At 40.9% G+C, this 16322-nt stretch overlaps 2 protein-coding genes across 2 annotated transcripts in view; one reads left to right on the forward strand and one right to left on the reverse strand.

Moving 5' to 3' along the window:
• Nucleotides 1-5369, reverse strand: part of ctnnal1 (catenin (cadherin-associated protein), alpha-like 1) — a 55701-nt gene extending 50332 nt beyond the window's left edge. The window contains exon 1 of the mRNA XM_075449468.1: nt 4967-5369. Within this exon, the coding sequence (XP_075305583.1) occupies nt 4967-5062 (96 nt within the window). The 5' untranslated portion in view covers nt 5063-5369. The remainder of the gene's footprint in view (nt 1-4966) is intronic.
• Nucleotides 5370-13837: 8468 nt separating this feature from the next.
• elp2 (elongator acetyltransferase complex subunit 2) overlaps nt 13838-16322 on the forward strand; it is a 32725-nt gene continuing 30240 nt past the window's right edge. The window contains exons 1-4 of the mRNA XM_075449802.1: nt 13838-13987; nt 14132-14210; nt 15486-15556; nt 15757-15901. Coding sequence (XP_075305917.1) covers nt 13856-13987; nt 14132-14210; nt 15486-15556; nt 15757-15901 — 427 coding nt within the window. The 5' untranslated portion in view covers nt 13838-13855. The remainder of the gene's footprint in view (nt 13988-14131; nt 14211-15485; nt 15557-15756; nt 15902-16322) is intronic.

A 16322-nucleotide genomic window follows, 5' to 3' on the forward strand; every position in this document is an offset into this window, starting at 1 on the left:
GTGTTTTGGGCCTGCTGTCAGTGTGTATGAGCGTGTGTAACGACATACTTTTAAGCTACATATTTATGTATTTGCAGTTACATGAATATTTATATTACACGTCAACATATAAGCAAAACAATGGCTTGTTTGATAATTGCATCATCTGAAAAATGAACTGCACTGAAAATGTGTCGTTGGTCAAAGCCTCAGAGTCTTTGAGGCTTCTAAGGTGACAGAAAAACATGAAACCACAACACTGGCATCACTGAATAGTTCAGTCTCTGTCATTCATCAGCAAACTGTCACTCAGACAAGAGCAAGGTACTAAGTATGCAGACGAAAATACACAGAAACCATATGGAAACCCCCAAGTTCCAACCCTTTTCCCACACATTCTAATACACACAATAAAGGCTTATTGTGCCCCATTCTCATGAGGTTAGAACACTTTGGTGTGTAAGTGTGTGTGCACATGCATGCATGGTGTAGTCCTCACATGGTTTCATGCCAGGGACTCATTTGTCTTCATTATCATCAAACGGCTGGAGGAAGCAGATCTGTTATGGCTTATGGCAACAGCACTGCCTCTCTGTCCGGGTATAAAAAGAAAGTTTACTACCTGGACATTTGTCATGTCACTCTACCATAGGGCCAAGAACATTAAGAGGGAAATAATGCCTCAATAAAGCGACATTTCCAATATTTCCACAGTGAAGGATGAAAATCTGACTGATAGCCATGCTTACAGGCCTGTTAAATTTTATATTTGTGTTTATCGAGTGTTTTTTCTGTCAGCATTCTGTTTATTGTGGAAACCTTTGCATAAAATGATGAGGATGATGATGTTTGGATGATAAACATGCCATTTCAATCCAGCTTGCGCTCCAAAATGAACACAGAAAAGCTTTTTTTTAATTGCAGGCCTGCTTTGCACTTCAGACGGCAAAACTGCAAGCAACACAGAAACTCTAGATGCATGACAAAGTCGATGCTAATAAATTTGGACAGAAAACGGATTTTTCCAGGCCCAATTATGGTAGAAAAATCTTCCAGCTTAGTCCTAAAGAAAAATGATTGAGACAGCAGAGCTATGTAATCACAAGGCCAGGGTGTCACAAGTGTTTAATGTGCACCAAATGGATCAAAGTCTTAGATATTATTCCCGAACTCCTTTTCATTCCCACACGTCTTTGCCGAAGAACAACACCTTCACGCCTCTCCAATGAGGACCACCGAGTCTGAGTTTAATAGGCAGACACACCTCAATTATAAAAGCCTAGGAACAGAGCTGTTATTTCACTAACCACCCCTTTAAAAGAGGGGTCAAATCTCAAGGAAAAAGCAGCAAGATTATTTCTAACTGCCTTCCAGCTGGTTAAAATCCACATCACAGGTGGGACACTCACAACAGCAGACACATTTACATTGTTTCCCTGCTCTCTGTGTGATGCCCATAATATTTCTGACCACCACCAGAGCGATTCATGTGCCTTATCATCAGGACCCTCAATGCAAGCCTATAGGCGAATATGAGGGAAAGCACCTGCATTGTCTGTTTTGCAAATGAGTTCAAGAAGAAATCAATCTTCTAAATGATGCACCCAAAACACAAAAGCACCCAAGTGGTCAATTATAAAAACAGGACTCCGACACATTTAAAAATAGATCGGAAAAACCCAGAGCAGCTTTAACATTGGTAGTAAAGCTGACACTTAGGAGGGGTCTCTAAAACCTACAGTAAATGCATACACAAAGAATCAGCATGACAGGTGAATACACACGCATGAAAAGGAAAGATGTGGGTGGGACAACGTGCGCAGATCGCTCTGGTATGTGTGTATGTAAGTAGTGCGAGGCCGGGAGACTCCCAAGCCTGTAATTACAGCCTGGTGGGAGTGAAGCTGATAACAGAGGCCTGAGAATATCAACACCATGACAGGACGACGAGAGGAAAGGAGAGGAGATTCAAAATAGAAGAAAGGGAAGGTGCACAACATTACACCTTATCAAACATCGACTTTTCTCACCGACGCTGCTTTTTCATCTTTTTCCTCGATAGTTATCTAATGACCCCCATAGCACACGAGCAGGCCCACATAAATAGAAAGGAAGCTCCTCAAGAAGAAAAGCTGTACAACACTGCCCACGCAGCTACTGTGCTTCATTAAGTAAAATAATTCAATTGAAACCCAAGTCGGGCAACACCAGTTCTCAGAAATGTCACATAGCCATCCTGATTAAGCTACAATGGACACTTTAAGGTGGTAATTGTATCACCACAGCATGTTTAAGCATCAGTCTCTCGACCGACGACTGACACAGAGAGGTTGCAACTTGCAAATATTTGATTTTGTTTAGATTATTCAATAAACTGCAACTATATTTCTTCATTGCAGTTACCACACCAAATTCTGAACATCAAATGAACTTTCATACAACTCATGTGTATCAATAAAAATATAAAATGTGTATTTTGGGAAAACAGATTGCTATGAAATATTTGTTTTCCCATTTGTCCCCAGGAGGGACAAACCAAACATTGGCTCTAGAATGGTGGATTCGTGATTTTGGGGAGTTTTAAGTTGTCACCATAGTACTTCTAGACATTTGTAAAGGAAGACTGTGCCAGGGTGTTTATTTTGGGGGCACTACATTCTACACACTGCTTCTATGAGCTTCTGTCATCTCTATGAACAAAGAGCAAAATATACCCAATATCACTGATATTCCATTTAATCTAATAAACAATCAAACAATTATTTAATTCATTCACTCTTATTCCATCCATCCATTCTTTTTTGCTCTAATGAAGCTTAGTGTGTGTGGAAAAGCGCTTAAAGTAATACAATGTAACTTCTCAAAAAGCCCACTATGGAGCTCCCCCTACAGGCTTGGAGGTAATGTACGGTTACACTGTCGTAAATACAACACCCTTTCGCTTTCACGTTTCACGTTTGTTGACGAACCGGCGAGGAGTCAGAAGGTGCAAGCTATGTCGACTGAGAAGGTAAGAGTAATCAAATGTACCTGGGAGCGTGAGAGGGGTCTATTTGCTTTTGCGGTAGGTGTGCCAGAAAGCAAGTCGAAGTACTTCCGCTCAGCTCCCGGGCCGGTCCAGCAAAGTTACATAGCGCAGTTTTTCCAACTCAGACCCCCGAAGGGCATAGGAGACAGGCCAATCGTAATATTAAAACTCATTCTAGCCGCACAATTTTTTTCAAGCTGTTATTTTAAGGTAGAAATGTTACATAGTAGTGCTTTAAACAACTGAGTGTAATGTCCTGATGACATCACAACAACAATAGCTAACAATTTGCAATTGATGGTCTTGGGAAATGTGGTTTCTTTCAGTACAGCTCTGTTGCTATGGGGACATGTCTCACTGTGAGGAAAAAAAGAAAATTAGAAAACATTGTCCTTGAGGCCCACTTGTCAACAATAAACTGTGATATGTTGGATGCCATTACAGCATACAACACATTCTTCAATACTGTACACTGGAGCCCCGCCAGTCTTTCTCAGCGTGAGGAAGTGCTCCATACTGTCACAAAAGAAAACATTTTTGAATAATATTACAGCAGTTTTCATAATAGATTAAATATACATAACGGCTACTCGCAGCACAAGTATAACTTTAACGGGATTTACCCGTAATTTCTCAGTTGCAAACTTCTGATCTGGCTTTTTAACGAGGCCATGAATGAGTGAAAATCTAAACGAACACCGCACATAGAGAGCACAGCCTCTAACAGATGTACTTTTCTGATAACTAACTCATCCATTCAGTACAGGTTGACCTTATCTTACAAATGAGCCAGTGAAATGAGTAGGAGGAAGCCAGTTGTCAGGGCACACAAGAGGGAGGACAGTGTCATGGACACCGCCTGCCCCCCATACCCCCACCCTGTTCCACTCTGTAACCCAACAGTAAGGTGCCTCTCTTTCTTTCACTGCTTTGCAGTGAAAAAAAAGTATTTGCAGCTCTCTGCCCGTTTAACCTTCTGCACAACAAGAAGATATTAGCATGTATAAGGCCGGTGGTTATTTCTCTATTCAGGGAAGCAACTCACTTCCTATTTTCTGTAATATGTTGGAAACAGTGGAGTCAGTCGATCAGAAAGCAGAAGCTTTGGAAAACCAAAATCAGCATCAATTGTTCCCTAAAATTAAACTGAAATAAGAAGAAAAGTAAACCCCCTAAAAATGTGTCAAATGTTTTAGTCCCCTTTGCTGCACTAATAACATGATGAAATGACTCATCGGCCTAGGCTCCATACTTTAAAGGCTGGGACAAGAGAGAAGTTGTTGAAAGAGTGCAGTGGCCTTAAGTGGGTCTTTCATTTTCTTGTGTTTATTGTAAAACAGAGCACGTGCCTCAAAGCGGCCCGTGAGAGAAGTGGAGGTCACAGCACAGCTTTGGACAGGCAACTTCTGGAAAAGCTTTCATGGCTTTTTTCCACAGTGGAGACTTTTCAAGATGATTTTCTCAGGACAAAAAAGGATTTTTTTTAAATCATAATAGTTTTATTGTGTTTTATGGTTGCTCGTTTTCGGTAATAGTTTTACTTTCAGTAAACCGGCTTTTACTTGTTTTTTTTTTCAAAGTAACTATGTGTTGAAATTGGCCAGTAGGCTACGTAGCCTGCAGTCTATGTCGCACGTATCAATGTGTGGATGCTCTTCTACAGGTTTAAACAACAGTCTATGCAGTGTGCAACTTGTGATTCCTACTCGGTTGTTGTGGGCCCTAATCTGTCGCCAGTGTGAGTAAAAAAACAACACCCGTGTATTTACAGTGTAATAACAACTCTGCCAATTCTTCTCACGCGGGGCTTTAAACGCGCAGTCTGCACACGAACAGGTAAACACAAGGGTTAGCCTCATGTGCCCGAACACAGCTGTGCAGCCAAAGTGTGTCGTAAAAGTTGGAGAGCTTTTTGAAATAACAACAAAGGGTCTTGTTTTACGGTTACGGCGTACTCACCTGCGAAACTAGAGGAATAAGAGTCTGCTCCACCGAGCGAGTTTTGATTTCCAGGCCGGAATCAAAGTTACTGTTGCCGCACGGAGATGAAGCCATTCCCGCCGAGCTCTGCCAGACTGATACACAATCACGATGCGCGGCACTACTGAGTTTGCCAAGAGCTTTTTTTTCTTTCTCTCTATGCCGTTTCGTGGCTCCGAGCTGGTGCAGCTGAGTCGTGATTACACTCCGGGATTTCTCACTCGGTTACACAGCTGTTAATCGAGTGGCTCTCCGCAACACGCACGCTGTTTTAATCCACTCTGCCTCGGTGGTTGTGCCGCTGCGCCCGCTAATGTCCATGTAGTTTACTCAACTACGGCAGGGAGCGGACTGCAGCACACCACTGTGGGCAACCACACACTCTCTCTGTCTCACACACGCGCACACACCAACACGCGCACACACGCACATATGTAATAGCGCGGCACAACATGAACACGTGTTCAGCTGGCTGCTTAAGGGACGCTCAGGACTGTGCACAGTGACAACCCAGGGGACTGTTTACCTTTTATTTTTTGCTTTTTTACGCGCTTATTCTCTCAAATGGCAATTTTAGTTAGATGAAGTCAACACGGAAGCTGTTTCATTTGTTGTATTAGCAGACTATTTAAGATCATAAATGTAAATGTATTTTTACAGACAATCGTTACGATGTACCAACGTGCTTTACAGCAGGTTATAAATAAAGAGAAGAATAAGTAAAAACAAATAAAAACAATAAAAGAACAGTGAAAGCAATGGAATACAACAAAATCAAATAAGATAAAATAAGATAAAAGTGTCATCATACTACTGGCCATTAAAAGCAATCCTAAATAAGTAGGTTTTTAGCCTAGATTTGAAGAGGCCCAGGTCAGAAATAAGACAAAACATCAGCGGTCTGCAATTTGCGCATCTTTTTGTTGAACTATGGCAAAATATCTCCCGTTACACAACGGTTTACGAACGTACCATCCATTCAGGCTCATTTCAGATTGAATATAGGTTGAGTTCACAATCTATACACATTTCAGAAGACTTCCAGTGTTGTCCCCATGTTATGGAGCGCGAGAACCCCTTATCACGCTCTCCAAATGCTCTCACATAGCCGTCAAACTGGACAGCTGCACACTGACTGGAATGCAGCACCTATGTTACAGTGTTGTAAACTTTACCTTTTGTTTACTAAGGTAAAATATATATATATTTATTTTCACGATCTGAAGTGCTCTAGGTTCCAAGAAGTAGTCTCTCCATGGTTCCAAGCAATAACATATTTGTGGTTCCACATTGCCTCTTTCTGATTGAAACTGGCTAAACTGAATATATATATATATATATATATATATATATATATATGTATATACATATATAATTGACGGATTGTTGTTGTCTGGAACAACTTGAATCTCAGATTATTTTTTGTGCTCACACTTGCAGAAAATGATCCCCCACTGACGTATTTTGAAGAGCTGACTGAAAATCTGATTGTGAAAGCTCAAACTCAAACCCATAACAGTCATTTAAGTTATACCTGCGTGTAGACTAACCATTAGGTGTAGACTCTTTTCACTGCTGAGCAGAAAGGTTTGTAGGAAACAGATTCTCGTGCAAAAAAAAGTACATCCCGTGGAGTTTTTGTATTTGATCATTTCCTTGTTACTTATTTTTTACATGTTGGAACAAGCAAACGCCTGTCCTCTTCGAAATGAATCCTGCAGTTGCAGAACAACCACAAGCAGATTTGCTTAATCAGTCAATCCCTCATTAAATAAAAACACGATTAGACTGAATGTTCTTCTGTGTAACAAGTAAGTACACCCCTTCATCACGACTCCTTTATCTGTTATCCCTTTCATGTGATGGCTTTGCACACCTTTGCAAATATAGACTCTGAATTGGCTTGTAGGAAAGTTCGACCACAACTTCTTGCAAAATTGCCTCGACTGTAAGGTGTTTGTGAGTTTCCTTTCACGTGTTACCCATTTTAAATCCCAACAGGGATTTAAATCCATGTTTTGTCGCGGGCCAGTCTGTAACCTTACATTTCTTTGCTTTGTGTCAATCCTTGCTGTATTTGCGATCGCACTGAGGACCACTGTTCTGCAGGAAGGTCAATTTTCGGTCCTGCTTCAGATTTTGGTCATATGGCCTCACATTGTCTTTGAGCACTCTGTGACATGACACCACATTCATGGTTGAATCAGTGACTTCAAACTGCTCAGTTCCCGGGGCAGCAAAGTAACACAAAACTAGAGCATTCCCGCCATCACGCTTCACAGCAGATGAGAGGTTCTTTTCCACAAGACATGTCTTTGATCTTCACCAAATGTATCTGGTGTTCCCGTAGCCAGACAGCTCTGTCTTTGATTTGTCTGCCCAGAGCACATTATTCCAAAAGCCAAATGTGTCATGGTCCATGGTTTTACATGTTGGCTTCAGTTAAGTTTGCCTTGGTTGAATGGTTCTTTGCTTTTGTTTTCATTCTTTAGTTTAATCTCCAGTGTCTGTCAATTGTTTTCTTTTTTTTTATTAGTCTTGAGTCTTATCTCATTTGTCTGTTTATCAAGCCTCTTTGTCTCCTCCCTCACTTGCCTGTGACCTTTAAATTGTTCATCGGTAAATACTTGGAAGGATGACACTAGTTCTAAAAGGTACCCAGAGGATGGGGGAGTGAGGATGCTTGTCATACACCGGTGTATCCTTTGCAAAAGTCTTTTCAGCATCCATGACTCCTCAAGGGGGCGTGCTTTATCAGAAACAGAAACTTAACAGCTTCAAAGCAATGCAAATTGAAATACCTGTCACCTCACCTCCTCTCTGCTCGGGTCTGTCTTTGACTCCTCTGCTCACAACATTGGTGGGACACACTGTCCGTCACCTATAAACAACCCCATTGGTTCTTTGCTCATCCTCCTCGTCTTCGTGTCTTCGTGTCCTGCCGGTGTTCTGTTTGTTGTTGCCACATTTTGCCTTCGACTTCAAATTAATATCTCCCGACCTCCTGCCACAGCAGTGCCTTTTGCTTCATGAGTAAAGGTTTATTTGTCACATAGTTTGTGTCAGTGTTTGGGTCTTCTTCCTGACACACACCGTGACAGAATATTTACCAGCAAGCTGGAGTTTTGCTCCAGTTATTTTTGGTCTCAAAGGTGTGTTCCTGACAAGTCCCAGCAGGTCATATTTGTGCAATTTCTTTTCCAATTGCATATCCTTTAAAACAAGATCAATTGGCAGTCATTCTACACTTAATGTAGATTACTTTTTTTTAACAGTTAAATCCATTGCCAGACTTGCATAGATGACAAAGGCTGAATGACATGCATCTAAAATGAACAGCTCAGAGGCTCTTTCAACCTCCGGTCAGCCGTCATATTCCAAAATAAGGAACTAATCGTTTCTCCGAGTAACATGTCATTCATCTTATTTTGTGACCCAGTGACTTGTATCCGTAACAGAATGAATTTTATTGTTCCCTGTGTCTGAGCCCAAATAAGCTGTTTTCAAAACCCCTGTATCCTCCGGTGGCACGAGAAGCAATTTCTAACTTTACAAGCACGATCGCTGGATGACAAGAGTCGAGCAATACTTCATATTATAAGCGCAGCAGATGGTGGGGAGCAGATATGGCTTGTAAGCACTATGGCACTGTTAGTGGCTTTTGCTGCCTGCTTTATCATCAACTACGGGAGTTGGCTCGCACTCTGCGTCTGGGGACACAGCCGCTGTTAAAGCTGCCTGCCACTCTCAGTCCCAGCCAGTATTTATTTCAAACTCCACACCTAGGCTTTACATTTACCCTCCCTCTTTACATTGGTATCTCTCCAGACACGTGTGCAACACACAGGCCGACACACTTGCGGTGCATCATTATAAAGGTATGCAGGCAGTTGAGTGGACAAGGTTGTGTTCCACTTTGATGAATGGGTCTACTACCAGCTAGATGATATCTGAAGCTTTTTTTGGTGAGCTGCACTTAGGCTCTCTTCCAGCTGATAAGAGGATAACAAGCTCCACTTGGGCTACTTGCACTGTTCTGTATCAACTTGTCCTGGCTTAAATTGTTTTGGTCAGAGAAGATAAGTTCAAGAGGAAGAATAAGATAAGAAATATGATCATCCTGTAAAATTTCACCGGAGCTAGTTAACAACTTGACAAATAGCTTCCGAACCAGAGTCTCAAATACACACAGAAGTGCGTCCGTTCTCACTGAGAGAAGTAGACTTGTTTTGCTAAACGGTCTCTAATTTGTTCTGGAATATTCAATATTTGCTCCTCTGTCTCTAATCTCTTGTAGGCATGCTGCATTTTAGCAGTTTGCCTCAAAACTTCACACAAGCGGGAAGTCCCTTTTGTGTCTTCTCATCTGCACTGTCCATGAGTGTTACTCATTAACCAGGAGATGTTTATGCACGCATGTGATTGTGTTGCCAACAGCTGCTACAGTTTCACTCTGTGCTTTGAATGTGCTGACTTTTCTTTCTCTTTGTACCATCCTTCTGGTTCTACAGCTCATGGGACAGGAGCTGCTAAGCCCAAGGAGATAGTGATTTTGCATACTGCAAAACGTAAGCAAGTGCACTCAGTCATAGTCCCCCGATAGATAAGTCGGCTGAAAATTTGCTCTGCAAAAATAGCAGAAGATTTCCGGAAGGAGAAAACTATTCATGCATATGAAAACATGCTTTTAATGTGCACGTATTTACACGATAATGGTCCTCCTTACAAGAGCATGCTTTTTATTTATTGTTTGGTTGAGTGTCAACAGTGCCACTGACACACACATTCGCACTGGCCTCTTGGGAAGCAATAACCCAGAGCCTGCTGGTCATTTGAATTTGCCTTAAAGAAATTCCACTCAGAATGCTTGCGTGAAAGAGTGCTGTGCCCTTTCCTGAGACCCGCAGCTGAACTCACCCTCTTAGCACGATACAGTGACCAGAGAAAGCCTCTGTGGAGGAAAGGAGTTCAAAATGAGGTGAGGTGTCCGGGCTGGATGTCGATCTGGCTTTGCAGTGTTCTTACTCAATGACCGTGAAAAGTTGTCGTTTTCTTCAGCTTTTTTTTCCCCAAGACATAATATCTCAATACTATCTCACAAGAAGCCTTTAGATCAAGACCTTACAATTCTATTTTATTCCATTACTGTAACGCCATGGACTTATGTCACGAGTTTTAGGTCATGTTTTGGTTTATAGTTCATGTCTTAGTTTAGTTTTTTTTCTCATGTTTTAGGTTCAGGTCTTGTTTAGTTTTCATGTCACGCCACCCTCTCCTTCCCTGCAATCAGCCTCACGTCCCTCACCTGTGTTTTCCCCTTCAGCTGCACTCAATCCCTAATCACCCTCCACAGTATTTAGTTTCCAGGTTTCTTTTCAGTTCTTGTGAGATCCTTCCCCGTCACCATCCATGCTACGCCACGCCACGCCACAGATAAGTTTCCATGCTTTTGTTTTGTTTTGTTTTGTTTTGTTTCGTCTCGTCATAGATATTTCCACAGTTTAGGTTTTTGTATCCGGCTCAGCCGCGCTTTCCTTTTGGTACTTTGTTTTTGTTAAATAAATCTATTTTTACTTTTGGAAAATCCGCATCCGTGTCCTCCCTTAAAAACCCACACCTGACAATTACATTTTTTTTTAAATTTTCTTTTCACAAACCCCCATTTCAGAAAAAAATGGGAAGTTTTACAAATGCAACAAACACTTAAATGTGTAATTTGGTAATCAGTTTGAGACTTAATTTCACAGACATGTAAAAAAAAAAAAAATTTCAGCTTCTTTACTGAACAACTTAACTATATCTAGAAAAAAATATGAATAAATCTAGAATTCCATGCCAGACACAGAGTAAAAAAAAAAGTGGAGTTCTGCTCATAATGGCGAATAATGACCCATCCCTGCTTTGAAACACTAAGCCTTCCGGTAGATACCAATTTTATACTTTATATGTCATCAGTTGATGGTAGAATCTTCCAGATCAGCTTTTTCTCGCATCTGTCCTATTTTTGTTTTGTTTTTGGTAATGTGTGATGCTGGCATCACATTTTAGATCTATTAAAAAAAAAAGTGTAATTACAATGAAGATTGTCAATATAGACAAATTAATTCTAAAAAGAAAAACAATCATTCCTCTTCAGCAAGTACTTGTTAATAACCTTAGAAAAGTTTAAACCTGGCTGGCTGACAGGTCTTTATGTAAATACAAGCTTGCTAAGAATAAAATTGACATCGCCTCCAGGGCAAATAACGGGCCCAGCAGAATTAGAGATTGAAAAGAAATCAGAGGTTTTAATATTTTCAAAGAAGAGGGAAAAGAAGACAAGTGTTGATAAGGAGTGGGTCATCTTTCTGTTGTTTTAGGCTGTGCTCCTGCCAAGGAGGCACCCTTAGGGACAAGGCTTATTCAATTACACGTAAACAAAATAAGGCAGCAGCAAAATGCTCCGTAGACACCCAGCCCAGTAATCTTGGCTTTTTTTTATTTCCATTTCTGCTGTTACATAACTGGAGACATTTCCTGTAGACTCATTATATTTCAGTTTTAATTTTTTATGACAGCTGCCAACAGCACATGTAAACACATATGTGGCGATGAAAAACACTAGAGCTTACATGCCCGCATGTAAGGTGTAATAATATAATTGTCTGTTTGTCGTGCACCATTTTAGCTTGACCTGCAACAGTTTTGAATTTTGCTTGTTCATGGGTAAGTGGCAGGGAAATTGCATTTACTGACGACACCTTTAATTCCATCGGGATATCTTAACACAAAAAGGATAAAAAATTTCTCCTGCTCTTATAGAAATGACGATAGGCCACATATTGAAATGAGCATGTCTTTAATGAAGAAAAAAAGTTGATAAAAGGTAAAGAAACCCAGAGTCATAACTGTATCTGCTTTTATAAAAACAAAATATCAAGATACCACTGCAGTAGATGTGAACTTTCTCATCATACACAGATAATCAGCAACCTTCCTTTATTCAACTTTTCAAGCTTTATAATCCTGAAACCATGGCCTTCACTGCTGATGAAAATTTTACCCTGAATGACCTCTACGCCACTGAATAAAAGAAATACTTTTGTTGAAGTAATAGAATAACTGTTGCCATGCATCAAGGGCATGATCACAAAACATCACAGATAAAGGTGTGTCCCTCATACTCTTTTGTCCAGGCAAACAAAAAAAAGGACAGGTTTTTTTTTCCTGAAATAAACCTCCTCCTTCCTGCTATGACTTGCTGCATTTGATCAAATTAATCCTGCATTACATAAGCAGCTACAGAGGTTTCACTGCAGGCAGATGATGAATGCACAGTCAATGCGGCACAAAGATAATAAAGACACTTTTTCACAGACACAGCTGCTCAGCTGTAGCCCAGCTATTGCCTTGCTGCCCCTCCTGAGATAAGAGACATAGATGCATGGGTATCCACCACAGAGGTTGTCTCACCCTGCCAAGTCTGTCTAAATCTTGTTTCACTGAGAGGGAAGAGGAAAAATGGTAAGGCAAATATAATCTATTTTCTGCCCAAGAGTCGGTGACAGTGTGTCTGTTTTGTCTTTGTCACGCATATATACCCCGCAAGTCAGCATGGTCAAAAGGGAGCCCAAATAGGCCCAACAACCCCTCCTCTATCCCCTCTGTCTTCCTCACATTATTTGGCTGTATCCCTGTTTGCCTTTGCTACACTGTCATCTATAATAACACTCAAGGCTTCACAGACCCCATAACAATTTTTCTCTCCAGTCATGTCAAGTGGGTGCCTGGAAACTCCTTGTGATAAAAGTGTCACCTCACCCTTTAAAATTCAAACTGCCAAAGGCTTGAGGTATGATTAGTTTATCTATCTATTGAACTATTTATTCATTTCGTTATTCATTCATTTATTTCTTTATCTTTAACAAGCGAGCCCGCCAGGCTGGCATCTAGCTCAGCTGCGATCAGTCATCCTCAATCATGAGTTGGCAGGGGGATAACACAGTCTGACACAGCCTAGGTTGTTGAAGGGGTAATTTCAACGTAATGTAAAATGTCATTCGTCGTTCATCTCAGTATGGTGCTTCATCGTTTCATTTATTTTGTTCTAATTTGCTTTGGTAAAAAGGGGTTAAGTTAGATTGCCCGACAATTACGTACTAAATCTTACAGATACATCCAGCAGCCACGTTATTGTAGGTACATTTCCATTTTTATTCTTATAATATTCAGGGAAAGATGCAGCAAAATGGCTTAAGGAATGCAGGGACCAACCACCTGCAAGAACAGAAGCATTCGTACCACTGCATTTTCTCAAAACAAAGGCCGTACATGCCCACTAGTTATGTTTCTGTCTGTCCTTTGATACCCTCAGGGCGTAAGAAAGTAAAAATCTAAAGCCTTCAGACTAAAAACAATCACTTCATTAGCACCCCTTTTCACTTTACATCTAACTTTTCATTCAGGGTTTAAGGTATTAGATAAGATCATCATAAAAGCCATTCAATATTCCTCGTTTCAGAGTATCCGTGGTGCAGTGGTGTAAAATGAGTGCAAAGTGAAGCTGCCTTAAATACTAAAGATTGGAATATTTTGAATATTTTGATATCGTCTCTCTCGATTTATGTGACTATCTTCCGCCATCTACTGGACTTTACTCCACAGTGCAGCTTACGCTCTTTGTCAAAGCCAACATTATTACATAGTAAACACCAATATATAAAATAATGTCATAAGAGCATTTTGCATTGCTAAGCAAATGAAAATATACGTTTTCAAAAGAAAGAAAAAAGACAGAAATTTAGAGTCTGTGCCTGCGGAACTGTTGTTACCCAGGTGCCGTTTATCCCCGGCAACATCTACAGTGACTCCACGAATTCCGCTACCAAGATGGCGGCATCCATAATTGAAACATGCCATGTAGCTTGTTGTGCAAATAGGACACCAAATGTTGTTTCTTGGGGTCGAGGGGGAGTAATTGCCTTCGGGACGTGCAACTCAGTTGCTCTGTACGAACCACAGGTAGAGAAATATGTCAAATCTTACCGAAAACGTGCCGTTAATTCGTGGTTGGATGTTGAAACTCCAGTCGTTCATACTGTGGTTTTAAACTGGCGATTATTTTGTTTAACAGCCGAACAAACACATGATTTTGTTTTCCCGTAGGAGAGAAGAGTTGTCGCTGTGCTGAATGGACACACAGGCAGAGTGAACGCAGTCCAGTGGGTTCACAAAAAGGACAATGGTGAGATCCGAACTGGTGTCAGTGAAGATGCTGGTACAAACAATTAAGTTAGTCACAACCACAAGGCATATTACCTAAAGGGTTCAACGATTTAGATCAGATTTATTTATTGGTCATGCATACACACGAAATTTGTCCTCTGCTTTTAACCCATCCAGGTTGGCACCTGTTGACACACACAGGGTCACACAGTCATAGAGACAGATGCCAACCTGGAGCGGTGGGCAGCCATTCGCAGCGCCCGGGGAGCATGGGGGGTAGGGTGCCTTGCTCAAGGGCACCTCAGCCATGACAAGGAGGTGGACTGACACCCCTCCAGTTGTCAGTTTCACCAATCTTTTTGAGTTGCGAGAGTGGGATTCAAACCGCCAACCTTCCAGTTATTGGACGACTGACTGTGGGCCTCAGTTTGATGTCTCGGTTAACAAAAAATCACCACATTGAGGTGAACCTGACTAACCGTAACATTTTGAGTTATTTGGTGGTAATTTTGTCTCCATGCAGTGGTGTTGTCTTTTTTTACTTTGCTAGTAATTGTGCATCACTTTTTTTTTTTTAGTTTGCTTGTGTCTTTGTGAGGTATTTCTTTGTTTTAATGGTTGGTCTGTGTATGTCTCAGGTTGTTTTACAGCCCTTTTGTATCTAATTTGTGTCACCCCAGTCTTCTTCTTCCTCTATCATGATCATTTTATGGTAGTTCTCTGTATTTTTGTGATTTTTTTTTTTTTTTTTTCTTTTTTTTTTCTTTTTGCAAATTTGCTGCATTTGCTGCTCAGTCGTTGTTTGCATCCACTTGTGGGATTTTGAGTCCCATTGGATAATTCTATGTGTTTCGTTTGACTGTACGGTTCTCTCTGTGATTGTTTCAATCGATTTCTTTGCTAGTTTTGTGATTCTTGTGTTTCGTGAAATAACTAACACCACCCCTGCCTTTCTAAGACGAAATATTTCCCTTCAAAAAGAATCAGAATCGAATCTCCTTGATCCCTCGGGCCCCTGTGGTTATTCAATGTCATCACTTCCTCCATACAAAACCATCCATGAACATCCCGGCATTACTGCCCTGCAGTGGTTGACCATTTCATTCCAAAACCATGTGCATGTTTGTGCTGCTGCTGCAGCTACAGTCCTGAAGAAGCCTTTTGCACTTTTTCTTGGAACCGAGCTGCAGTGTTCTTCCTCCATACATAATATTGTATGCTGTAAAATTTAGATTACCTTTTATAATTGTAACAAGTTGCCCAGACTGATAACTGTGTCACATTGTTGTCACAGCACCAGAGTGTCATCTTGTCTCTGGAGGCTCAGACAATCGGCTCATCCTGTGGGAGGATCAAGATGGGAAGGTAACCACACGTTGCATCAGATACTTTCTGACATCTTTTCACAGATGGCTTCTAAAACAAGTGCTTACTCATGGGGAATATGTTGGATTCGTCTTTATAATACTGTCATCATCATGTTTTGTAACTTGAGATGGTAAATGTTATGATTTGGTGCTATTTGAATGGAATAAAGGAATAAAAATGGCTTGTGCTGTTCCCAGTTCATCCAATCAGTGGAGTGTAAGGGCCACAGTGGTCCCATCTGTGCTGTGGATACCATCTACGTGGAGGACTCAAAGATCCTGGTGGCCTCCTCTGCATCAGACTCCACAGTTAGATTATGGCTCTGCAGTGACACCAAAGAAGGTGAGGGACAGGGAAAAAGACACATTTGTTTTGTGATAATTATCCTATGTCATTGTTGTGACCATCTTACTGCTGAAAAAACAAGACAGATTTCAAGTCGTTGCTAGTTAATGCAGTGGCTCTAAAACTTTATTTTTTTTATTCCTTTAACAGTTACCAGGCCAGGTTCTTCTGCTGATATCTGTAGTTTGATCGTGTGATTTTGTGACCTCTCGGATTTTGGAGGCCAAAAGCCCAGAGTAATAAGCCATTATGGTAACCTGCAGTATATTGTTAACATTTCAAAACAAAAATGATCATTACAAGTTGCCCCTACTGGCTGCTGATGAGCGTAGTGATGTTTGTAAAGATGATCGCTTGAGTGTTTGTTCCAGAGAGCAGATTTAACAAATACTGACTTGATAGATTTCAAGGCTGGAAA

This window comes from Odontesthes bonariensis, chromosome 18, assembly GCF_027942865.1.
Source record: "Odontesthes bonariensis isolate fOdoBon6 chromosome 18, fOdoBon6.hap1, whole genome shotgun sequence".
Lineage (NCBI taxonomy): Eukaryota > Metazoa > Chordata > Actinopteri > Atheriniformes > Atherinopsidae > Odontesthes > Odontesthes bonariensis.